The sequence below is a fragment of the Dendrobates tinctorius genome, unplaced genomic scaffold, assembly GCF_039654945.1.
Source record: "Dendrobates tinctorius isolate UK_male_01 unplaced genomic scaffold, ASM3965494v1 ptg000320l, whole genome shotgun sequence".
Taxonomy (NCBI): Eukaryota; Metazoa; Chordata; class Amphibia; order Anura; family Dendrobatidae; genus Dendrobates; species Dendrobates tinctorius.
This window is the reverse complement of record NW_027361987.1, coordinates 312088-339261: the sequence shown is the minus strand read 5'-3', so window position 1 is coordinate 339261 and position 27174 is coordinate 312088. Positions and strand designations below refer to the sequence as shown.

The 27174-nt window shown below is 44.4% G+C and overlaps 1 protein-coding gene across 1 annotated transcript in view; it reads left to right on the top strand.

Annotated features, from left to right (window-relative positions):
• Nucleotides 1–284: 284 nt before the first annotated feature.
• The window catches only part of LOC141073904 (uncharacterized), a 68927-nt gene continuing 42037 nt past the window's right edge, over nt 285–27174 (top strand). The window contains exons 1-5 of the mRNA XM_073561443.1: nt 285–506; nt 590–713; nt 797–894; nt 1093–1183; nt 12278–13545. Coding sequence (XP_073417544.1) covers nt 285–506; nt 590–713; nt 797–894; nt 1093–1183; nt 12278–13545 — 1803 coding nt within the window. The remainder of the gene's footprint in view (nt 507–589; nt 714–796; nt 895–1092; nt 1184–12277; nt 13546–27174) is intronic.

Here is a 27174-nt window from a genome sequence, read left to right as displayed (position 1 = left end):
CACAGGATTCTTATGATGTTACATCGGATCATCTTCTTCTCATTCAGGTCTCTACAATATCGGATCCTCTCAGTGAAGATCTTCTACAGAAGAGAAATTTCCTGATTTACCCATCAAGGATGGATATGGACAGAGACAAGATGGCGGAGAGGATATTACACCTCACCCTAGAGATCCTCTTCCGTCTCACTGGAGAGGTGAGAGATTCTGATGACGTCACATTACATCATTCTTATCTATGGGAATAACAGATGGACAGAACTGGAGAGGTGAGGACTCTGGAAATGTCTGGAGTGAGATTTATTAATGTGTCGCTCCATAACCAGGATTACACAGTGGTGAAGAAGACCTCTAGTGATCGCTGTCAGGACCCTGTGTCTGAGGGATGGGGAAGACCCCTGAGCCCAATCACGGGGCCTCCACCTCACCCCCTGACCCATGAGGACATCAATGACCAGAAGATCCTAGAACTCATCTACAAGATGATTGAGCTGCTGACTGGAGAGGTGACACTGCTGGGAATGCTGGGACATTATACAGTAACGCTATGAAGGGATCGGGGGGATGACGGTATCATTGTATGTGTCAGGTTCCTATAAGGTGTCAGGATGTCGCTGTCTATTTCTCCATGGAGGAGTGGGAGTATGTAGAAGGACACAGAGAGCTGTACAAGAACGTCATAATGGAGGTTCCCCAGCCCCTCACATCACCAGGTAATAGACAGGACTAAATACACACGGCCTATAATTATCTGTATGTAGAGAATGAATTCAGTCCCTGTATGTGTTTCCTCCAGATCTATCCAGTAAGAGGACAACACCAGAGAGATGTCCCCATCCTCTTCTTCTACAGGACTGTAACCAAGAAGATCCCAGTGCTCCCCAGGATCTTCAGGTAGATGGAGAGAAGGTGTCAGGAGATCTCCCCTATGATGTGTAGACGGCTGTGAAGGTCTTGTGCTCAGTCTTGTTTTATCCACCAGTATTATATGTTTTATACTTGTGTAATGAGAGCGGTGGAGATGGCAGGATTAGAGCTGATCATAGATGGGACTTCTCCATCTGTCTGTGACTTTTACAATATTTGTTTCAGGGTGAAGATCTGACCCATATTAATACTACAGAGACATATGTGAGAGATGATGAGTGGTGTAAAGAGGAGATTCCCACATATGACTACCCAGGTGAGTAGTAACCACTGAATGCAGAGAAGTCACAGATTCCTCTCAGTCACCGGCTGTGGCTGCTTTATCGGTGGTGTAGTCCGGCCGTATTACCATGATCACCATTTTGCCTCTAGATCACAACATTCTCCTCCACCCAAAACTGTTCAAATGACTTTGGGCATTGAAAGCCCTTTTCTATAGAACTTACAACCTGGAGGATCCACCTACCCCCTGGGATTAGTGTGAGGGTGATCCCTTAAAGCAAGATCTATATGATTGTTTGTACCTGACCCAATATAGGCCGAGTGCGCGCTTCAAGAGTCACAGCGAACACAGAGTTAGATGTCTACTCCTTTCTCAGTAAAGGCTTGCACACAACTGAAGTTTATTCTCAAGACAAAGAAACAGCAAATGGGTGTCACACAATCTTCTGAGTAGCCAGTGTCAGTCTATGATAGGTCCATTTCAGCTTCACTTCCATATATGGTATCCAGTATCTCAGCTTCTGCATTCCAAGGATTCCTTCCAGGGTGTTGCCTGAAGACACGGACGCCATCTTGGTATAGAACTGACTTAGGCTAGTTTCACACTAGCGTTTCACTGACCTGCGTCGGTCTGCGCACGGCCGCCGCTAAGCTCCAACCCAGGCAGTACCTCCTCCCAGCCGCTCCACCTATGGGCGCAAGACGCTGCATGTGACCTGCGTACCCTATCTTTAGCATTGGGTACGCAGGCCGTGCGCAGGTATGCGTTTGCTGGCGCATGCGTCCTTTTAAGGGTGCGCCGCGCGCACCAAAATGCCACATGATCCAGGATAGGGCCAAGTCTGTGATGCCAAGAAATGAGAGAATCTGTAGCAGAAGGGACTGGTCCATGGTGTCGAAGGCAGAGGACAGAGTAGTGTCGCTTGCTCTTGGCAGTTAGTAAGTCGTAAGTGACTTTAGTTAGGGCAGTTTCAGTTGAGTGATGCGGTCGGAAGCCAGATTGTAACCGGTCAAAGAGGGAAAAGGAGGAGAGGTGGGAAGACAGTTCAAGATATACATGCTGTTCCAGTAGTTTTGAGGCGTAAGGGAGGAGAGATGTTGGGCGATAGTTAGACACAGAGGATGGGTCAAGGGGGGGCTTTTTGAGGATGGGTGTGATTGAGGCATGTTTGAAGGATGAGGGAAAGACACCATTTCTGTCCAATAACAGCAGAGTTTCCCTTTATCCTGACTTTTCAATTTGTATTAAAACCAACTAACTTCAAGGAGGATTGTGATAATCTCCAGGACAAACATTCCACCTGTGCCATGATAGATCTCTAAGCTGTGTGTGGCTGATGGCTGTAATATACATTTATTCCCGCCTGCAGGAGATGTGTTGGCTCCAGCCCTGGTGTCATGGATTCACTCCATGTCATGAATTACATTGTTTCTGATCCTAAGGAATTCAGATTACTGCACAATCTCTCCTGAAATGGGGAGCAATATTATTATCTCTAATCTTCTGCTCAGGATCCATAGTAGCTCCAATGGTCCACCATAAATGAGGGCAACTCTGGTTTACTGTTGTGTAATCTGTATTTGTAGTTTTCAGTTAATGAGATTCTCGTGCTCTGGGGCGGGGCTGTGGGTGGGGCTGTGGACGGGGCTTTATGTGGTGCTCTGATTACATATTCCTCTGTATCGGCCTATGACTGGTCGCTGATCCCTCACTGACCTGCCCCCATTATTACATAATGCATATAATAGCATTGATATTATTGTTGATAATGCCTATAATATTGTGGCTATTGTGAGGCTTAGAAAAAAAATCACATTCAGCAAAATGACACCAGCGGCCCCTGTGCAGTAGCCTCTATCTCTTACTTATAGATGCTACTGTGCAGGAGCCGCCATCGCCGGTGACATTTTGCTGGATTTCATTTTTTTCTAAATCTCAAAATAGCCACGAGTCTAAACAGTGGAAATCCCCCAACAAGTGACCCCATTTTGAAATCTAACCCCCCCCAAGGAAATGTGTGGTGGGCACTTTGAACAACCAAGTTCTTCACAGAAGTTAATTACGTAGAGCCATGAAAATAAAAAATCATATTTTTTCCACAAAAAATGATCTTTTTGCCCTCCATTTTTTTTTCAAAGTGTATCAGGAGAAATTGGATCCCAAAAGTTGTTGTGAAATTCAGCCTGAGTATGCTGACACCACATATGTGGGGGTAAACCACTGTTTGGGTGCATGGCAGAGCTCCGAAGGGAATGAGAGCAATATTGGAGGCAGATTTTGCTGGAAGTGTTTGTGGGTGACATGTCACATTGTCAGAGCCCTTGAGGTGCCAGAACAGCATAAGCCCCAAAAGTGACTGCATTTTACCAAATACTTCCCGGAATGAATTCTTCTCGTGGTGCAGTGAGCATACTGACCCCACAGCTGTTCCATAGAAAATTATACCATTGGGCAGTGAAGAAGAAATAATTACATTTTTACCACTAAAATGTTGTTTTACCCCAGATTTTACATTGGAAAATAGGTAGATAGGTAAAGGGTCACTACACCCATAGATGAATTCACAGAGGGGGGTCATTTCCCAAATGGGGTCACTTCAGGGGGGATTCTGCTGTTATGGTACTTTGGAGAGCCGCTAAGTGCCAGAACAACAGAATCCCCCCTAAAGTGACCCCGTTTTGGAAATGACACCCCTCTGGGAATTCATCTATGGACAGGGGGTGGCACGGTGGCTCACCAAGGACAACATCTGCAAGGAGTTTGTATGTTCTCCCCGTGTTTGCGTGGGTTTCCTCCTGGTCTCCGGTTTCCTCCCACATTCTAAAGACATACTGATAGGGAATTTAGATTGTGAGCCCCATCGGGGACAGTGATGATAATGTGTGCAAACTGTATGTGCGGAATATGTTAGCACTATATAAAAATAAAGATTATTATTATAGTGACCACTTTCACTACATGGATGATTTCCAGAAACTCGTAGTGGAAATTTCAGAGCAAAAATTGCAAAAATGTCATTGTAGTGCCCAATATATTGTGCCCAGCTTGTGTCTCTGGAGACCTCCCCCCACCTACCCCCGGAAATTGGTAAGTCAGCTCTACTCAAATGTGTCTGTCACTAAATAAACCAAATGCTTGAATGTCAAAACAGTTCAAAAACGTGGTTCTGTGTGGAAGATTGTAAAGCCGTCATGGAGGCATAAGGCTGGCAGTGATGGGCATTGTGGGTAATAATAGCGGGGATCATGCCTCATTCCTCTCTAGGAACATACACGACATCTTCTCTGGGGTTCTTTCTTGTTTCAGTTACTGGGATGAGTGCAATAAAATGTCGCTCAGTGAGTCTTCTCATATCTTCAGATTCTACAGGATTGGCGGGGACAAAATTATCAAAAACAAGATTTTCAGTGACCTTTTCCTGATAATGAAGGAAAGTATCTGCATTTCCGGCTTTTTTGTATAATACAAAAGAATTATATGTGGCCACCTGAAACAAATACATGACTAACTTTTTATACCAGATATATGATTTTCTTGATACCTGGTATGGCTGTAGAACCTGATCTGCAAGGTCCACACCCCATATATTTGTTGTAGTCAATGACAGACACAGGTTTTGGAGTAGTGGATCCCTGTTGGTCTGCAGTGGCCCTTGTGGCATCTGTGGGGATCAAGCTCAGGATAAAAATACTAAAGCCCTCGAAATCCACATCTCCATCTGACCCTGCACTTTCTTCGCTGTCAGAACATAAAAGTGCATAAGGCTACTTTCACACTTGCGTTTTTTTGCTGCGCGTTTTTTGCGCACACAAACGCATGAAAAAATGCATCATGAGTTTGAGTGCGTTTTTTGCAGGTTTTGGTGCATTTTATAGAAAAAAAACGCATGAGTTTTTTTGCGCATAGGTGCGCATTGCAATGAGCACGTATACGCACCCATAGACTTTAATAGATGTTTTGCTGTAAAAAAGCACATTGCGTGCGTATGCGTTTTTTGGGGGCAAGTCGGACGCACAAAAAAATATAACAGGATGCATTTTGTGCGCCCGAGCGCACACTGCAAAAAAACGCGTGCGCATATGTATGCACACCCATGTTAAAGTATAGGGGAAAAAACGCATGCGTTTTTTTTTGGGCTAAAAAGCAACGCAAAAAAATGCAAGTGTGAAACCAGCCTGAGCCTCCTCTGCACTATAATACTGACGGGCCATTTTATTCATTTTTATTTTTTTACCGGAAATAGAAAACTACGACGTGATTGACGTGACCAAATTATTGGGGAAGCAATTGAGAAAAGCCTAATTCTTTAGCCCCAACACTGACCCTAACTATAGCACTAACCCTAACCTGCCTTATCTGTATTGTTACTTTATAGCACAATCGCTGACTGACACAGCTGTTCCCAGCAGCACTTGTAACACTGGTTCTCCTCTAATCTCTCACTGACAGGAGATCTGAGGAGAAGCAGCGGTTTTTATGGGGTAGATCACCCGGGAAAGTTCACTGCTACAACAAACTCTCCAATGATTTGTCTCATTGGCTGGTGTGACGCTGACATCATCAGGACCTGAACCAATCAGGTCTCGATGAGGTCAGGGGTCACAGGAAGCGTTGTGCGCCAGAATCCCCTCTTTATAAGCAGGGCCAGTTTTAGGCAAAGTGGGGCCCTAGGCAAAGTGTAAAATGGGGCCCAAATGCTGACAGATGGCACATCACAGAGAAGCATTTTGGTTGTAGTTACATTCGCTGAGTTCAGGACGCTAAATGAGTGTGATCGTCAATATAGAAATCGTTCCACACTTGTTTCCCAGCCTCTTTCCACCATCTGAGAAAGAATGATGGGGACAGAACAATCACTATTAGATCAATCTGTCCCCAGACAGTATCATGTATGGCATCAAGCCGCACATCTACAGTTTACACCGGCGATTTGCTGCTGAGAACAATGGTTTTTGTTCCGGCTTAAACAATCCAATCACTCGATGAATATGCAGCATTTTGCTTGTTTAGTATAATACACCCCATAGTCCACCATATATTATAATGTGCACCACAGTCTTCCATATTGTAAAATGCACACCCCATAGTCCTCCATATAGTATAATACACTCCCCATAGTCCTCCATATAGTATAATACACTCCCCATAGTCCTCCATATAGTATAATACACTCCCCATAGTCCTCCATATAGTATAATACACTCCTCATAGTCCTCCATATAGTATAATACACTCCTCACAGTCCTCCATATAGTATAATACACTCCCCATAGTCCTCCATATAGTATAATACACTCCCCATAGTCCTCCATATAGTATAATACACTCCCCATAGTCCTCCATATAGTATAATACACTCCCCATAGTCCTCCATATAGTATAATACACTCCCCATAGTCCTCCATATAGTATAATACACTCCTCATAGTCCTCCATATAGTATAATACACTCCTCATAGTCCTCCATATAGTATAATACACTCCTCCTAGTCCTCCATATAGTATAATACACTGCTCAGTCCTCCTCAGTCCTCATAGTGCCCCATATAGTATAATACACCACCATAGTCATCTATGTAGTACAATTCACTTCCATAGTATAATGCACCCCATAGTTCTTCATATAGCATAATGTATTCCCCATAGTCCTTGATACAGTGTAATGCAGCCCACATATAGTATAATGCAGCTACCCCATAGAGCATAATGCAGCCACCCCACAGAGTATAATGTAACCCCCCATAGAAAAAAAATGCAATCACCCCTCATAGAATATAAATATAATACAGCACCCCATAGAATATAATGTAGCCCCAAATAGAATATAATACAGCCCACCTCCCCATAGAATATAATGTAGGTCCTTCAAAGAGTATGATGCCATCCTCCCTCATAAAATCTAATACAACCCCAATAGAATATAATGTAGCCCCCCATAGAATATAAAACAGCCCTCCTCCATATAGTATATAATGTAGCCCCCCATAGTATATAACACAGCTTCCCCATAGATTAAAATATACCGCCCATAGTATATAACACAGCCTCCCCCCATAGAATATAATATACCCCCAATAATATATAACCCAGCCCACATATATAACCCAGCCCACATATATAACCCAGCCCACATAGTGTATAGCATAGGCCTCATAGTATATAGCACAGCCCGCATAGTATATAGCACAGCCCGCATAGTATATAGCACTGCCCATATAGCACAGCCCTCATAATATATAGAACAGCCTGCATAGTATATAGCAAAGCCCCCATAGTATATAGCACAGCCAGCATAGTATATAGCACAGCCCGCATAGTATGTAACACAGCACGCACAGTATGTAACACAGCCCGCATAGTATATAGCACAGCCCACATCTTCCCCCCCCCTGAGAATGGCCCCAAAGTCCAGTAGTCACTGTTATAGTAAAAAAAACACTATCCTCACCTCTCATGCCTGCGCTGCTCCTGGCTCTTGTCTCAGCAGCTGCCGATGCACTGCCTGGCACACAGTGAGTGCGTGATGACATCATCGCGCACCCGCAGTGTCAGAGGCAGAGCGGGGAATGATGGGAGAGGGAGCATCAGCTAACACTCTCTCCTCCAGCATTGCTTAGAACTGTACCAACAGATGCCGGTATAGTTCAGTGTGGTGGTGGAGGGGGGTCAGTGCTGGCAGCTGGCGGGCTCCCCTGCCTCACAGGCCCCATTGCATCTGTGTGATGTGCTGCTAGCTGGGGGCCCCTGGGGGAACGGGGGCCCTAGGCAGATGCCTGGTCTGCCTGCCCCTAATGCCAGCCCTGGCTATAAGGTGCGTGGGGTTCCCGATCAGCACGATAGGCAACTGTTAGGTGGATTCATAACTGGCTTAGTGATCGGACCCAAAGAGTGGTCCTAAATGACTGCACATCCAGTTGGAAGAATGTCTCAAGTGGGGTACCACAGGGCTCTGTCCTGGGCCCTGTATTGTTCAGCATCTTTATCAACGATTTAGATGAAGGAATTGAGGGTAAACTGATTAAATTTGCTGATGACACAAAGCTAGGAGGGATAGCTAATACTAGAGAAGAGAGAGAGAGGATTCAAAAAAATATAAATAAATTGGAGCAGTGGGCAGCAACTAACAGAATGGTTTTTAACAGGGAAAAATGCAAAGTACTACATCTGGGCAATAAAAATAAAAAAAGCATATACAGAATGGGAGGAATAGGGCTAAGCAACAGCTCATGTGAAAAAGTCTTGGGTATACTAATAGATCACAGACTGAATATGAGTCAACAGTGTGATGCAGCAGAAAAAAAGGCAAATGCAATTCTAGGATGTATTAACAGAAGCATACAGTCTAGATCACGTGAAGTCATTATTTCCCTCTACTCCTCTTTGGTCAGACCTCATCTGGAATATTGTGTCCAGTTTTGGGCACCACATTTTAAAAAAGACATCAACAAACTGGAGCAAGTTCAGAAAAGAGCGACCAGAATGGTGACCGGTCTGCAAACCCTGTCTTATGAGGAAAGGTTGCAGGATTTGGGAATGTTTAGCTTGCAAAAGAGAAGACTGAGAGGAGACTTAATAACTCTACAAATATCTCAAGGGCTGTCACATTGTAGAAGGATCAACTTTATTCTCATTTGCACAAGGAAAGACTAAAAGCAATGGGATGAAACTGAATGGGAGGAGACACAGATTAGATATTAGAAAAAACTTTTTGACAGAGTGATCAATGAGTGGAACAAGCTGCCACGAGAGGTGGTGGATCTAATCCTTATAAACAGGGAGGAAATGGTTGAGGAGGTAAAAGTGGCTGGAACCCTAGGAGGTAGCGACCATGCTATTTTAGAATTTTGGATAACTAGAGGAGGAAGACCTGTGAAGACTCAGACGTCAAGGTTAGATTTCAGAAAGGCAGATTTTAAGGGATTCAGAAAGATAATTGGAGGGATCCAATGGCTGGATATCCTTAAAGACAAAAATGTCCAGGAAGGATGGGAAATCTTGAAAAATGAAATTCTCAAAGCACAGTTGTTAACAATTCCGAAAAGAGGGAAAAATAGGAAGCATTTAAGGAAACCAGGATGGATGAACACAGAACTTAAGCACATGCTAAAAAGGAAGAAAAAAATGTTTATAAAATGGAAAGAGGGAGGCATATCTAAAGAAGAATATAATGCTGTCTGCAGAACCTGCAGGGCACAAATCAGATTATTTAAAGCTGACAATGAATTGAGGCTTGCAAGAGATGTCAAAAGCAATAATAAAGGATTTTAGGGATATGTCAAAAGTAAAAGAAAAGTCAAAGATGCTATAGGATTTTTACAGGATGAAAATGATGAAATGGTAAGACAGGATGTTGAGAAGGCTGAACTTTTAAATTCCTATTTTGCATCTGTTTTCTCTCAGAAAGGAAATGTAACACCAACTGTTATTCACTGTCCTATTAAGGGAATAGAAGAATCCAGGATATCTATAAACAGAAAGATAGTGAGGAAACACTTAGCTAACCTAAATGAATTCAAGTCTCCAGGTCCAGATGAATTACACCCCAGAGTACTGAAGGAGATAGCAGAAGAAATTTTTGAACCCCTCTCCATAATCTTTGAAAATTCTTGGAGAACAGGAGAAGTGCCAGAAGACTGGAGAAGAGCAAATGTTGTTCCTATCTTCAAAAAGGGGAAGAAGGTGAACCCAGGCAACTATAGGCCGGTGAGTCTGACTTCTATACCAGGAAAGATCTTTGAACAAATTATTAAACAACATGTATGTCAATACCTGGATAAGAATGAAGTGATTAAACAGAGTCAGCATGGGTTTGTAACTAATAAGTCATGTCAGACTAACTTAATTTCCTTCTATGATGGTATCACTGATTGGGTGGATCAAGGAAATGCTGTAGATATAGTATATCTTGACTTCAGCAAAGCATTTGACAAAGTCTCTCATACAATCCTTATTGAAAAAATGACTAAGTATGGAATGGACAAGGCAACTGTTAGGTGGATTCATAACTGGCTTAGTGATCGGACCCAAAGAGTGGTCGTAAATGGCTGCACATCCAGTTGGAAGAATGTCTCAAGTGGGGTACCACAGGGCTCTGTCCTGGGCCCTGTATTGTTCAACATCTTTATCAACGATTTAGATGAAGGAATTGAGGGTAAACTGATTAAATTTGCTGATGACACAAAGCTAGGAGGGATAGCTAATACTAGAGAAGAGAGAGAGAGGATTCAAAAAGATTTAAATAAACTGGAGAAGTGGGCAGCAACTAACAGAATGGTTTTTAACAGGGAGAAATGCAAAGTACTACATCTGGGCAATAAAAATGAAAAAAGCATATATAGAATGGGAGGAATATGGCTAAGTGACAGCACATGTGAAAAAGACTTGGGTATACTAATAGATCACAGACTGAATATGAGTCAACAGTGTGATGCAGCAGCAAAAAAGGCAAATGCAATTCTAGGATGTATTAACAGAAGCATACAGTCTAGATCACGTGAAGTCATTATTTCCCTCTACTCCTCTTTGGTCAGACCTCATCTGGAATATTGTGTCCAGTTTTGGGCACCACATTTTAAAAAAGACATCAACAAACTGGAGCAAGTTCAGAAAAGAGCGACCAGAATGGTGACCGGTCTGCAAACCCTGTCTTATGAGGAAAGGTTGCAGGATTTGGGAATGTTTAGTTTGCAAAAGAGAAGACTGAGAGGAGACTTAATAGCTGTCTACAAATATCTAAAGGGCTGTCACATTGTAGAAGGATCAACTTTATTCTCATTTGCACAAGGAAAGACTAGAAGCAATGGGATGAAACTGAATGGGAGGAGACACAGATTAGATATTAGAAAAAACTTTTTGACAGTTAGAGTGATCAATGAGTGGAACAGGCTGCCACGAGAAGTTGTGAGTTCTCCTTCAATGGAAGTCTTCAAACAGAGGCTGGACAGACATCTGACTGGGATGATTTAGCGAATCCTGCTTTGAGCAGGGGGTTGGACCAGATGGCCCAGGAGGTCCCTTCCAACTCTACGATTCTATGATTCTATGATTCTATGAGTTCTCCTTCAATAGAAGTCTTTAAACAGAGGTTGGACAGACATCTGTCTGGAATGATTTAGCGAATCCTGCTTTGAGCAGGGGGTTGGACCAGATGGCCCAGGAGGTCACTTCCAACTCTACGATTCTATGATTCTATGAAACCTCCGACCATAGGCAAATGTCGGCTCTGCACAAAGCCCTGCTAGTGCTGACGTTTATCTACCGTTGGCAGTCATGAAGCGGTTAAGTTAAGGGTACCATCATTTCTGTCCAGGCCTATTTCATGAGTTTAATTTTTTTCATTCTGTGGAAGCATGGCTGGAAAGCAATGTCTGACTTTCATTTGTTCATTTTCATAGATTTTTGATTTATTATTACTTTTGTAAGATTAAAGTTATTTCTGTGACCATTGTGGGTTTTTCTGTAACTAAATGAGGGGTACCAGCAATTTAGACCACGTGTGTAGGAGGAGTGAATATTTTGACTCCACAGCCACTTCCCGGAAATTAACACTTAGTGGATGTTGGAGAGTGAAAATTACACATTTGCCATTTTATTACCCAGCACATAGTGCCCAGATTGTGCTCCAGGAGACACCGCAAATTAAGTGGATTCTTCTCACTATAATATTGCTAAATACAGGGATCCTAAATGTTGTTTGCGCACACTGCAAGACTCCGAAGTGAGAGCGGATTTTGCCGGATTGGGTTATAGAAACCTTGTTGGTTTTCAACAGCCTTTGAGCCACTAATAGTGCGGAAACCTCTGTTTCTCCATTGACAGATGATGGACCTGAGTGGGGACTTGTTTTTTGTGAGATGAGAATTGGTATTATTTTCGCCTACATAACATTGATTGGATTCTTTTTATTCGACATTTGGGAGGCAGAATGAACCAACAGTTGAACACCGCACACTACTGGCTCATCCAACAAGGTTTTCTATTAGACTGTGAACTGTCATTGTCTTGGTAAATAATTAAAGTTTTTTACATAAACTGTCTGTAAAAATGGCAAGCTAAGTAGAAATGTTCAAAAATATAAAACTCAAGGATATTTTATTAGAAAATAATAATTGTTTTTTATCTTAGCAGATGACTGTACCAGGAGATCAGAGGGACAGCTGACATCTTCAATTTTCAAATCTGATGATCTTGAGATCCTACAAGATACAACTGAAGTGATTGCTGTTACTCCAGATATACCATCATCCATTCACAGGAAAGATCTCTTATCTGATCCTATGAAACAGGTCCCATCTTCTGATTCATTACTGACTACTAAGGAAAATCAAAGTCACAAAAGAGGCATTAAAAAACAAACTGGTCCTAAAGCAAAGAAGTCATATTCATGTTCAGAATGTGGGAAATGTTTTACATGGAAATCACATTTTGTTAGGCACCAGAGAACTCACACAGGGGAGAAGCCTTTTTACTGTTCAGAATGTGGGAAATGTTTTACACATAAATCATATTTTGTGAACCATCAGAGAGCTCACACAGGAGACAAGCCTTTTTCATGTTCAGAATGTGGGAAATGTTTTACATGGAAATCACATTTTGTTAGGCACCAAAGAACTCACACAGGGGAGAAGCCTTTTTACTGTTCAGAATGTGGGAAATGTTTTACACATAAATCATATTTTGTGAACCATCAGAGAACCCACACAGGGGAAAAGCCTTTTTCATGTTCAGAATGTGGGAAATGTTTTAACTATAAGAGGGATCTTGAGCAACATCAAAGAATTCACACAGGGGAGAAGCCTTTTTTATGTTCAGTATGTGGGAAATGTTTTAGCCGGAAAGTGCTTCTTGTTACACACCAGAGAATTCACACAGGGGAGAAGCCTTTTTCATGTTCAGAATGTGGGAAATGTTTTAACTATAAGAGGGATCTTGAGCAACATCAAAGAATTCACACAGGGGAGAAGCCTTTTTTATGTTCAGTATGTGGGAAATGTTTTACCCGGAAAGTGCTTCTTGTTACACACCAGAGAACTCACACAGGGGAAAAGCCTTTTTCATGTTCAGAATGTGGGAAATGTTTTAACTATAAGAGGGATCTTGAGCAACATCAAAGAATTCACACAGGGGAGAAGCCTTTTTTATGTTCAGTATGTGGGAAATGTTTTAGCCGGAAAGTGCTTCTTGTTACACACCAGAGAATTCACACAGGGGAGAAGCCTTTTTCATGTTCAGAATGTGGGAAATGTTTTAACCAGAAATCACATTTGGTTAAGCACCAGAGAACCCACACAGGGGAGAAGCCTTTTTCATGTTCAGAATGTGGGAAATATTTTAACCGGAAAGCGCTTCTTGTTAGACATCAGAGCAGTCACATAAAGAAGGAGCCATTTTCATTTTCTTAATGTGGGAAATATTTTACTTGGAAATCAGTTGTTAATAAACATCAGAGACGTCACATAGGGGAGAAGACTTTTTTATATTCATAATGTTGGAATAGTTTTAACCAAAACTGAATCTTCTTAAATGGGTTGTCTCTTGTCATTCCTCATGTTTGCTGACAAAAGGATAAAACTAAACTTTATTAATTCCAAATGTAAAACTACACCCATAATTCACCCCCTGAAAGTTAATCAGTAGGTGACTAAGAGAAAAAATATGTACCCCACAGTTCAGTGTATAGGGTGAGGTGACGTATACACACTCACTCTCCAAGCCTCTCATCTCTGAGGGTTTCATCGTTCTCTCCAAAGGCGACTCATCAGGAGACTCTTTAATATTGACCTATATTCAAGCGAGACTAGACAAAGAACCCCTGAAACTATATACTGTGTAAGTTTATAAGCCCCTCCAGTGTCAGGAATAGATAGTATGTGACAATACAGTATAATTCTTGTGTTTTCTCCTATAGGGACTGCCCTAGTTTGGTAATGTAACTGCTGATAATTAGTAGTGCAGACAAATTGTCCTAGACTAAACTCAGTCTTCAGACGGCCCAATATGTACCACTCAGGGAAAACTTACCTGCTCCAAAGATCATTAGCAGCTTCTAACTAATGGCCATGCTGCAGTCTGTCAGGGAATGAGTGCAATATCGTTATAGAGACTAGGGATATGTGCAATCATAATGTCTGGGAGATCTGTGCCATTATTTAGTATGAATATGGAAATTATCTCTGACAGGTAAGTGTTCCCTGAGCGGTATATACTGTATTTTCACATACTATCTATTCCTGACACTGGAGGGGCTTATAAACTTACACAGTATATAGTCTGAGGTCGCCCAATATGGGGCTAGTTTTCTGACTGTTTCGGTTAACATGATACATGATTTTAGGGTTTTCTTCGTCTAGTCCCGCTTGAATATAGTTCAATATTAAATAGTCTCCTGATGAATGAATGAATCCAGTGAATATTCATGCCAGCAGGAAGCCGGTGGCTGACACTGCGCGCTACTGAAGAGCAATGAATGCTCACTACTCTCTGTGCGCACAGTCCCGGTGAGTACTCCGGCAGCTGCGCTCTGCTTGAGAACAACGCATGACGTCCCTGCCATGTGCTGCTTACAGGCATAAAGCAGTTGCTGGCATTGGAGCAGACGCTGTGAGGGAGCGCAAGGATAGGTAAGTGTAATGGGTTTTTTTTAATGTCTTCTGATGGGGCCATGCATACCCGGATGGGGGTGGTGGCCAATTATAAGGATTGGGCCATACATACCAGGACCACAATGGGGGCCAATCATACCATAATAGGGATGGGGCCCTGCATATCAGGATAGGGATGGGGCCATGCATAATAGTATAGGGATGAGGGCGATAATTACTGCCAGGATAGGGATGAGGAGGCATGCATAATAGGATGGGAATGAGGAGTCATGCATACCAGGGTAGGGATGAGGGGGCCATGCATACCAGGATAGGGATGAGGGGGTCATGTATACCAGGATAGGGAAGAGGGGGTCATGCATACCAGGGTAGAGATGAGGGGGCCATGCATACCAGGGTAGGGATGAGGGGTCCATGCATAACAGGGTAGAGATGAGGGGGCCATGCATACCAGGATAGGGAAGAGGGGGTCATGCATACCAGGGTAGGGATGAGGGGGCAATGCATACCAGGATAGAGATGAGGGGGCCATGCATACCAGGATAGGGAAGAGGGGGTCATGCATACCAGGGTAGGGATGAAGGGGCCATGCATGCCAGGATAGGGATGAGGGATCCATGCATACCAGGATAGGGATGAGGGATCCATGCATGCCAGGATAGGGATGAGGGGGCATGTATACCAGGGTAGGGAAGAGGGGACCGTATATACCAGGATAGGGGATATTAAGTAAAGAATTTACTACATTTTTTACCTAATTTCCTCCTCTAAAACCTAGGTGCATCCTATAGTCCACAAAATACAGTATATATATTTTTTTTTTCTCAGTGAGCTCATTCCTCATGTTTGGCCTCAATAAAATAAAAACACACATACTCCACTGGCTGACACTGCGTGCTACTGAAGAGCAATGAATACTTACTGCTCTCTGCAATGAACCGTCCCGGTGAGTACTCTGGCAGCTGTGCTCTGCTTGTGAGCATTGCATGACGTCCCTGCCATGTGATGCTTACAAGCATAAAGCAGTTGCTGGCACTGGAGCAGACGCTGTGAGGGAGCGCAGGATAGGTAAGTGTAATATTTTGTTGTTTTTAATGTTTTCTGATGGGGCCATGCATACCAGGATGGGGGTGGTGGCCAATTATAAGGATTAGGCCATGCATGCCAGAACCGAGATGGGTGCCAATCATACCAGAATAGGGATGGGGGCCCTGCGTACCAGGACGAGATGAGGGCCCTGTATACCAGGATAGGGATGGGGCCATGCATACTAGTATAGGATGAGAGTGATAATTCCAGCCAGGATAGGGATGAGGGATCCATGCATACCTGGGTAGGGATGAGGGGGCCATGCATACCAGGGTAGGGATGAGGGGGCCATGCATACCAGGGTAGGGATGAGGGGGCCATGCATACCAGGATACGGGATATTAAGTACAGAATTAACATTTTTTGCTTCAATTTTTTTCCTAATTTCCTCCTCTAAAACCTAGGTGCGTCCTATAGTCCCAAAAATACGGTATATATATCTTTTTTTCTCAGTGAGCTCAGTCCTCATGTTTGGCCTCATTAAAATAAAAACACTCATACTCCGCTGGTATGCCGGCTCCACTTCAGTGATGTCGAGACTCACTGTCCCGGGGCTTATGTGAGGTTGTTACATCACACGAGCCCTGCACCCAATCAGCGGCAGTATTCTGACTCTTCCTGCTGGCTGTGAATCCCAAGGGTTCTTACTATCAGCTTCTTAGATAATTGTATAACTCGTACTCACACCACCAGGCGTTTTCAGGTCGTTTTAACTCCACCGGCAATGCAACTGTAGAAAGACCAAGAATACCTCTTTGTGGCGTTTTGACTTTTTTTTCTCATTACGCCGTTTAGCAATCAGGTTAATTTTTTTTTTATATTGATAGATCAAGAAATTCTGAACGTGTTGATACCAAATATGTGCATGTTTTTTTTAATTGTTTTATTTTGAATGGGGCGAAATGGGGGTAATTTGAACTTTTATATTTTTTTATTATTTTTAAAAACATTTTTTACTTTTGGCATTGTGAAGATATACAGCATTGTATCTTAATTAACCAGATGACTATTTTTATCAAACGAAGAATAATAGAATGTTATCTGTATGTTGGCTTTAAATTAAGTGTTGATTTCTGGTTGGTCAAGAAAACAGACTTTTGTTTGTGTAAGCCGGTAATATTGACTTTATTGTGCGCTTATCCTTGATCACTAGTGATGATTGCTGATACGCTAATTATACATTGCATTATGGAGCCAGTTTGATGACTTCTAAAGCAGAGAGGGAAAAACTAAGTAATGCTATAATAATCTCATCTCCATTCTTACCCTTTATGTAAATACTGAATGAGGGACACTTGTTAAGTCTAAAAATAGGTTACATGCCTCTGTATAAAGAGACAGAGAGAGAGACAGCCAGAGAGATTCTGCCAAGACATCTATACATCTCAAAAGGACCAGAGACAGGACAGCAGCCTTTTTAGATCATGGCACCATTACGAGGGACACAGATCTATGATTCTACAGGAAACAACCTAGGGGTTTTCAGCCTCGGTTGGAAGAATACAGATCTGCTGCATTGACCATCGCTGAACCATAGATACGTTTGGAGAAGTCAGGTTGTGATTCTCGGATCAACTGGTCTTGTATGGACTGTCGTCTTCTTACGCTTATCATTACCTCCTCTATGTGCATGCCATAGGTGCGGTAGTGACTCTGGAAGATCTGAAGTCACAGCTGCTATTATCCCGGCAGGTCAGTGGAAGGGTGAGACTCTGTAATGTGCCCCATCTTGGGTACTGTGCTGGGACTGTTCTATGTGTTATCTGCCTGTTTTGTGGCTCAGTAAAGCATTGCCCACACTGTGTTACCCTCACCCTGTGTTGCCTGAGTAGCATTTTCCCCATGTTAAAAGGAGAGCGGGAGTTTGGCAGGATGATCCCTGGTCCATGCATTTTCGGCTAGCGGGCAGCGCTCATAGAAATAGACTTCTGCTGGAGACCTCTGGTTGTCATGCTAACCCATCAGTGATCCACAATCGTGACGGGGTCACTGAAGGGCGGGATTTCCGGCGCGCTTGCTGGCATGTGCCAGAAAAGATGTGGACTCAGCGCTGGAGCAGACATCAAAGGGAGGGAGCCCGACATCCGCATACATTTACACCCGATGTCAGAAAGGGTTAAAGGGGATTGTTTTTACAGAGACAGAAGTGGTAATCAATCATGTATACATACAGATAATTACAGAAATACACAGCTTCTAATGGTAAATAGTATAGAGTTACCACAAGAAAATATAATTTGTGTAAATCATGTATAGAGATAAAAATTCAGGCAAATGTCAAATGTAGCGCCATCTAGTGGCCATGTGCAAAAGTGCCATCATAGAGTAACATGTATCCTAAGAGAGCGTCACTATCAAGGTGGAAATGAGATGAAAGGGAAGGTGCCGTGATTTTTGATAATTTATTGTAAAAATGAAAATGATCTAAGAATATGATTTCATCTAAGCTTGACTCTGTTATGTTTATTTTTTACTCTTTTAGTGCAGCCACTGGGCGCTGCCATTTTACCTTGCAGGTCTGTAATGGCTGCTGAACGACACTTTCCATCCTCAAATACGGCAGTCCCTGGGCATAGCAGACATCAGTCGGACACCGACCCTATCTCTAACATTGCAGCCGCATCAGCTGTGACCTGGGTACGCCTCTGTGGGCTGCTCAATTCACAGCTGTATGTGGGGCCAGACGCCATTTTATTAGAGACCAGCGCTATCCGCTAAGCTCCATTTACACTCTATCACAAGCCCTATTATGCCGGATGCTGTACTGTTCACTGCCAGCATAATAGGTCTTGGATGGTCACGTTGCACTTACCGGAGGAGCTGCAGGAGATCAGGACAGGATACCGGAGGAGCTCCTGGAATCCTGACGAGCTGCTGCCTGCTGTAGACCCGACGAGCTGCTGCCTGCTGTAGACCCGACGAGCTGCTGCCTGCTGTAGACCCGACGAGCTGCTGCCTGCTGTAGACCCGACGAGCTGCTGCCTGCTGTAGACCCGACGAGCTGCTGCCTGCTGTAGACCCGACGAGCTGCTGCCTGCTGTAGACCCGACGAGCTGCTGCCTGCTGTAGACCCGACGAGCTGCTGCCTGCTGTAGACCCCACGAGCTGCTGCCTGCTGTAGACCCGACGAGCTGCTGCCTACTGAAGACCCGACAAGCTGCTGGAGACAAGATGACCTGCTGTATACCAGGTGTGTTGCAGCAAGGAAGGGAGTGGGGTGGTGACATCATCCATTGGTAACTATCAGGGCTGCAGAGGTGAAGGGCCAGGAAAACTGCTTTTTGTACAGAGGCAAAAATATGAGAGGTGGTTGATGGTATATGTCAGGGGGGAAGTAGCATATGGAGGTTGTGCGTGGCATATACAGGGGGAGCTGGCATATGGAGGTTGTGCATGGCATATACAGGGTGATCTGGCATATGGAGGTTGTGCGTGGCATATACAGGGTGATCTGGCATATGGAGGTTGTGTGTGGCATATACAGGGGGGAAGTAGCATATGGAGGTTGTGCGTGGCATATACAGGGGTGAGCTGGCATATGGAGGTTGTGTGTGGCATATACAGGGGTGAGCAGGCATATGGAGGTTGTGCGTGGCATGTACAGGGTGAGCTGGCATATGGAGGTTGTGTGTGGCATATACAGGGGGAGCTGGCATATGGAGGTTGTGTGTGGCATATACAGGGGTGAGCTGGCATATGGAGGTTGTCTGTGGCATATACAGGGGGAGCTGGCATATGGAGGTTGTGTGTGGCATATACAGGGGTGAGCTGGCGTATGGAGGTTGTGTGTGGCATATACAGGGGTGAGCAGGCATATGGAGGTTGTGTGTGGCATATACAGGGGGAGCTGGCATATGGAGGTTGTGTGTGGCATATACAGGGGTGAGCTGGCATATGGAGGTTGTGTGTGGCATATACAGGGGTGAGCTGGCATATGGAGGTTGTGTGTGGCATATACAGGGGTGAGCTGGCATATGGAGGTTGTCTGTGGCATATACAGGGGTGAGCTGGCGTATGGAGGTTGTGTGTGGCATATACAGGGGTGAGCAGGCATATGGAGGTTGTGCGTGGCATGTACAGGGTGAGCTGGCATATGGAGGTTGTGTGTGGCATATACAGGGGGAGCTGGCATATGGAGGTTGTCTGTGGCATATACAGGGGTGAGCTGGCGTATGGAGGTTGTGCGTGGCATATACAGGGGTGAGCTGGGATATGGTGGTTGTGTGTGGCATATACAGGGGGGAGCTGGGATATGGTGGATGTGTGTGGCATATACAGGGGGGAGTTGGCTTATGGAGTTTGTGCATGGCATATACAGGGGTGATCTGGCATATGGAGGTTGTGCGTGGCATATACAGGGGGGAGTTGGCTTATGGAGTTTGTGCATGGCATATACAGGGGTGATCTGGCATATGGAGGTTGTGCGTGGCATATACAGGGGTGAGCTGGGATATGGTGGTTGTGTGTGGCATATACAGGGGTGAGCTGGGATATGGTGGTTGTGTGGCATATACAGGGGGGAGCTGGCATATGAAGGTTGTGCGTGGCATATACAGGGGTGAGCTGGCATATGGAGTTTGTGCATGGCATGTAAAGGGGTGATCTGGCATATGGAGGTTGTGTGTGGCATATACAGGGGTGAGCTGGCATATGGAGTTTGTGCATGGCATATACAGGGGTGATCTGGCATATGGAGGCTGTGCATGGCATATACAGGGGGGAGCTGGCATATGGAGGTTGTGTGTGGCATATACTCCTCACACAATGTGCCCATACAATACCCAACACGTGCACAGTAGGATGACTCTACAGTGTCCCTAGCACGGTATGATGCAGCAACCGTGTCCACACCATAGTATCATGTCCCCACAACCACTAACACAGTATAATGCTGCAACCGTGTCCACAACATAGTATCATGCCCCCACAACCACTAACACAGTATGATGCTGCAACCGTGTCCACAACATAGTATCATGCCCCCACAACCACTAACGCAGTATGATGCTGCAACCGTGTCCACAACATAGTATCATGCCCCCACAACCACTAACACAGTATGAGGCAGCAACTGTGTCCACAACATAGTGTCATGCCCCCACAACCACTAATGCAGTATGATGCTGCAACCGTGTCCACAACATAGTATCATGCCCCCTCAACCATTAGCGCAGTATGATGCAGCAACCGTGTCCACAACATAGTATCATGCTCCCACAACCACTAATGCAGTATGAGGCAGCAACTGTGTCCACAACATAGTATCATGCCCCCACAACCATTAGCGCAGTATGATGCAGCAACCGTGTCCACAACATAGTATCATGCCCCCTCAACCATTAGCGCAGTATGATGCAGCAACCGTGTCCACAACATAGTATCATGCTCCCACAACCACTAATGCAGTATGAGGCAGCAACTGTGTCCACAACATAGTATCATGCCCCCTCAACCATTAGCGCAGTATGATGCAGCAACCGTGTCCACAACATAGTATCATGCTCCCACAACCACTAATGCAGTATGATGCTGCAACCGTGTCCACAACATCGTATCATGCCCCCACTAACACAGTATGATGCAGCAACAATGTCCACAACATAGTATCATGCCCCCACAACCACTAACACAGTATGATGCAGCAACATTGTCCACAACATAGTATCATGCCCCCACAACCATTAGCGCAGTATGATGCTGCAACCGTGTCCACACCATGTTATGATGCCCCCAGAACCATTAGCGCAGTATGATGCAGCAACCGTGTCCACAACATAGTATCATGCTCCCACAACCACTAATGCAGTATGATGCTGCAACCGTGTCCACAACATAGTATCATGCCCCCACTAACACAGTATGATGCAGCAACAATGTCCACAACAGAGTATCATGCCCCCACAACCATTAGCACAGTATGATGCAGCAACAATGTCCATAACATAGTATCATGCTCCCACAACCATTAGCACAGTATGATGCAGCAACTGTGTCCACAGCATAGTATCATGCCCACACAACCATTAGCACAGTATGATGCAGCAACCATGTCCACAACATAGTATCATGCCCCCACAACCACTAACACAGTATGATGCTGCAACAATGTCCATAACATAGTATCATGCCCCCACAACCATTAGCACAGTATGATGCAGCAACAATGTCCACAACATAGTATCATGCCCCACAACCATTAGCACAGTATGATGCTGCAACAATGTCCACAACATAGTATCATGCTCCCACAACCACTAACACAGTATGATGCAGCAACCGTGTCCACAACATAGTATCATGCCCCCACAACCATTAGCACAGTATGATGCTGCAACAATGTCCACAACATAGTATCATGCCCCCACAACCATTAGCACAGTATGATGCAGCAACCGTGTCCACACCATATTATGATGCCCCCAGAACCATTAGCGCAGTACGATGCAGCAACCGTGTCCACAACATAGTATCATGCCCCCACAACCACTAATGCAGTATGATGCTGCAACCGTGTCCACAACATAGTATCATGCCCCCACAACCATTAGCGTAGTATGAGGCAGCAACCGTGTCCACACCATATTATGATGCCCCCAGAACCATTAGCAGAGTATGATGCTGCAATCGTGTATACAGCATAGTATCATGCCCCCACAACCACTAACATAGTATGATGTGACCATTGCACACCCCATTCATTATGATACTGCAACAGCCCCCTCCAATGCAGTATGTTGTCCCCACAGTGCCCCCAACACCGTATGATGCCAACAGTCTTCCCCCACATACATTATGAGGCCCCTACACTGTAAGAATCTTCTACATCCCCCCACACAGTATGATGCCTCCACAGCCCCACAAAACAGTATGATGGCCCCACAGTACCCCATACACAATGTGATGGCCCCCAAAGTCTCACACACCGTATGATGGTCCCAGCTGCCTCCAATATAAAGTATGATTTCCCCCACAGTTCCCTACATAGTTTGATTACCCATACAGTCCCCTCACACAAAATTGAGGCCCCCACACATAGCATGATGTCCTCATAACTATGTCCAAGAAGTATCATTTCTCCTTGCGGAGAATGACATGCTAAGCATGTCGAGGTGAGGAGACTTAAAGCCGCAATGCTCCTCTGGGAAATATGCTAATTATGCAAATTGTCTCTTCAGAGAGGAAGAGGACTAGAACTCTAGTGCCACCTATTGGAGGTAGCAATCCTAAAAGTCAATGTTGACCCTTTAACGAGCCTAGTTACATGACTTAGGATAAAAGCCAAGCCAGAATCTCCATTTGCAGACACTGTGTTTCAGGGTACTGCCCCTCATCAGTGCAAAGTGGGAGAAGATCTGGTTTGGCTGTGAGAGAGGCATCTGACCGATATCCAAGAAGTATCATTTCTCCTTGCGGAGAATGACATGCTAAGCATGTACCCCGAAGCACAGTGTCTGCAAATGGAGATTCTGGCTTGGCTTTTATCCTAAGTCATGTAACTAGGCTCGTTAAAGGGTCAACATTGCCTTTTAGGATTGCTACCTCCAATAGGTGGCACTAGAGTTCTAGTCCCATAACTATGTACACAGTATGGTGACCCCCACAATTCCATCCACAGCACACACAGTATGATTGCTCCTACTCAGCATGCTCGCTCCATTCCAAAAGAATTGACTGACAAAATTGTTTAAAAATGTTCTCACGCAGCCCAATTCCTCCAGTGCCCTTCACCCGTCTGTGCAGGCTCGATCTAGTCTCATCATTGTGCCTTCTGGCTGACACTCAGATCTACAGACTGAATACAGTTCTACCATTGAATTCCACTGTATTGGCCTCGGAAGCAGATACTGGTGAAATGTAGCCACCAGCACAGGGAGGGCAATGTTGCTTGACACCACGCCCCCCACACACTCACGGCTCCCATCATGGCTGCATGGTTTGCCGCTGTTAGCTTGAAGCGGGTGGCATACTGCTATCATTTAGACACTTTTGTCTATGAATGATTACTTTGTGATCGGTGGGGGTCCAACTACTAAAAGCAGGGTTCTGCAATGAGCCATCAGAATGGAGCGGTGGCGGCACATGCGTTCCACCGCTTCTTGTATTGTCTATAGGATTGCTAGAGAGAATCAAGTAGAGCTGTACGCATGTGACGGCCATCCAGGCAAAAAATTGAGTGATGGAGGCCACAACTGTTTCATCGTCCTGTTCTCTGGATCTATGGGGATCCAATCTGTCCGACTCCCACCAATCACAATGACCAATCCTGTGGAAAATGTGAAGCTAAAGACTGTTTATAGATGGACGGTAGTTTGCTGCGAGGTCAGGTGGATCTTCTGCATTGTCTCTAATGCGCCATCCAGTTGTTAGCGAAGGTAGAAATTACCATTCTCGACCAATAGAAACTTTACAGCATACTAGACTTCTATTGTAGAAAAATAAAAGTCTAGTTGTTATGCGTCTCCATTGCTTTTCTGTACAAGTTAAAAGAAAGTATACCAATGCGTATACATCAAACGTGATGATAACACAGCCCTAAACCTGAACTCCAATGCAGTTTCACATTGAAGAGCAGTTTTATAGTTACACGTAGCTAGAATTTACAGGAAACATTGGAAATTTATTGAGGCTTTTGTTTCAGTTTTCGCGCATAAAAAAAAATCACAAAGTTTGTACCGTTTCGTGCAGCACTGAAAATTTGGTGCAAAGTACAATAATGCAGCCCGAAAAGCAACTGACTTCAAGCTTCAATTCATCTCATTAATATTATTATTATTATTATTATACATTTTATAGCGCCATTTATTCCATGGCACTTTACATGTGAAATGGGCAAATATGGACAAGTATAATAAACATGAGCAAAACAAGGTGCACACAAGTACAGAAGGAGAGAGGACCCTGCCCGCGAGGGCTCCCCATCTACAGGACACGGGTGAGGGTACAGTAGGAGAGAGTAGAGCTGGTCGTGTGGCGGTTCAGTAGACTGAGGATCACCGCAGGTTGCAGGCTTGTCGGAAGAGGTGGGTCTTCAGGTTCTTTTTGAAGGTTTCCGTCGTAGGGGAAAGTCTGATGTGTTGAGGTAGAAAGTTCCAGAGTATGGGGGAAGCACGGGAGAAGTCTTGTATGCGGTTGTGCGTAGAAGAGATAAGAGGGGAGTAGAGAAGGAGATCTTGAGAGGATCGAAGGTTGTGTGTGGGTAAGTACCGGGAGACCATGTCACAGATGTATAGAGGAGACAGGTTGTGGATGGCTTTGTATGTCATAGTTAGGGTTTTGAACTGGAGCCTCTGGTCTATAGGAAACCAGTGAAAGGCTTGGCATAGAGGAGAGGCTAAAGAATAACAGGGAGATAGGTGGATTAGTTGGGCAGAAGAGTGTAGGATGGATTAGATTGGTGCTAGAGGGGAGGCCAGAGAGTAGGAGGTAGCAGTAGTCGAGGCGGGAGATGGTAAGGGCATGCGCTAGTGGTTTTGTGGCTTCATAGTCAAGGATTGTATGGATCCGGGAAATATTTTTGAGTTTGTGTCAGTAGGAGGAGGCAAGGACTTGGATATGTGGCTTGAAAGAGAGGGCAGAGTCGAGGATCACCCCGAGGCATTGAGCATGCGGGACTGGGGAAAGTTTATCTCATGACAAATTCCCTCTTGTAAGTCACTTTGTAAGGACATTATTTTGTCATGTGCATATCTTATATATACTCTCCTCTCCGTAGCTCAGATTTGCTTGTCTTGTGTCAAAAGCGAGCTCCTTCTGGTAAGTTTTATATATGTCCTAGTTTAGTCTTTATCCTGTGACATAATCTCTCCCAGAATGCAGAGCAGAAGACATTAGATTAGCCCACCAAGGGATGTGTCTGTCTACAGATGGTAAGCTGTTTTAGGGGCAATCAGCAGAAATGTACTACAACCAGACTTTCTGTAGTTCAGGATCATTAGACCCTTAATTACTGCTGTAGAAACCTTATGGGTTCTTCTAATGAGTGCACCAGTGTTACAGGACGATGCTTCAGAAGAAGACTACAGCGCTGTGTCCTGCACTGTACAGATGCTCAGGCTGATGCTTGCAGCATTGAGCATTAACAATGATCGGAGTCCAAATTGGTCTAGGATCATGTAACCCCTTAGATGCCAAAATGAATGGTGACTGCCAAAAAGTATAATAAAAAAACACAAGTTCTCATAAAGCTATGTTGAAAGAAAGATGAAAAAATTGTGGATCTTGACATGCAATGATAAAAAATGGAGAAAATGGTTGGTTCTTGGAGCCATATTCTTGGTATCAGAAGGCACAGATCCTACTGACAGCTGTCAGTGACGGTAATTCATACATGTCTATGAGGCAGACAGAGAAGCTGCATAATGTGCCGTGTAGAGGACAGGCAGTCACCTGCGTCCTCCAAGTTTGTGAAGTCGACTCATTTGTATTGATGTCAGAGGAGAATGCAACTTTTGTTTTATTTCATTTTGGCAGTGATCCCACCGGCTTTGTCTTTTTGGTGGTAATGGCTATTTTCTGAGGCTTCAAATGCTTTGGCTTCCTATTTAAAAAAAACACTTAAGTGTGAACAGCAATATATAAATTATGTCATGTTTAAGCTCCAGTAACAGAGGCGTATCTAGGCTTTCTGGCACCCGGGGCAAGAATTTGGTTCGGCGCCCCCCCCAGTACATATGCGACTTGCAAGTACCCACAAGCCGCTCTCCCTAATGCTCTCAATGTTCAGTAAAAAACTGAAAGCAGGAAGAGAAGCTCGTTGTCACAGGACCATAACTATGAAAATCGCATATGAGTGAAGTGTCCATGTGATGACTACTGGAACCTGCAGAGCTGAATCCTGACATTTCAGCTTCTGAATTCTCACAACGAATGCACTGCACACTTTTATGATCCTCCCTTGCCGATATACAGTCATGTCAGCACAAGTATGCGAGTTATATACTTCTGGCCACATTCCGACTAGACGTGCCTGGCCCCGCTCTGTTCATTTTCATTGAGTGAGGCCACACATGTCTAGTCAGCATGTGACCGTATGTATGTAAATTACCGGCACGAGAGAATCCTGACAGTGTTCAGTGAGCACTGTGAGAATTCAGAAGTCTGCAGTCACATAGAATGACTGCAGACTCAGCACAAACCTGGACAACCCCTGTAATGCTCCTAACAAATAAAAACATGAGAATAAGTCAGTATCACAGATAATATATACATCCAGGTACCTTATAGATGACGGCGTCTCTGGAGTCGTTCTCCTTCTTTTCTTCTTCTTGTCCAGACCCCATGATGAGTTTTCTCATCCACAGCTGTCTCTGTAGACTTCCATCTTCTCCGTTCTTC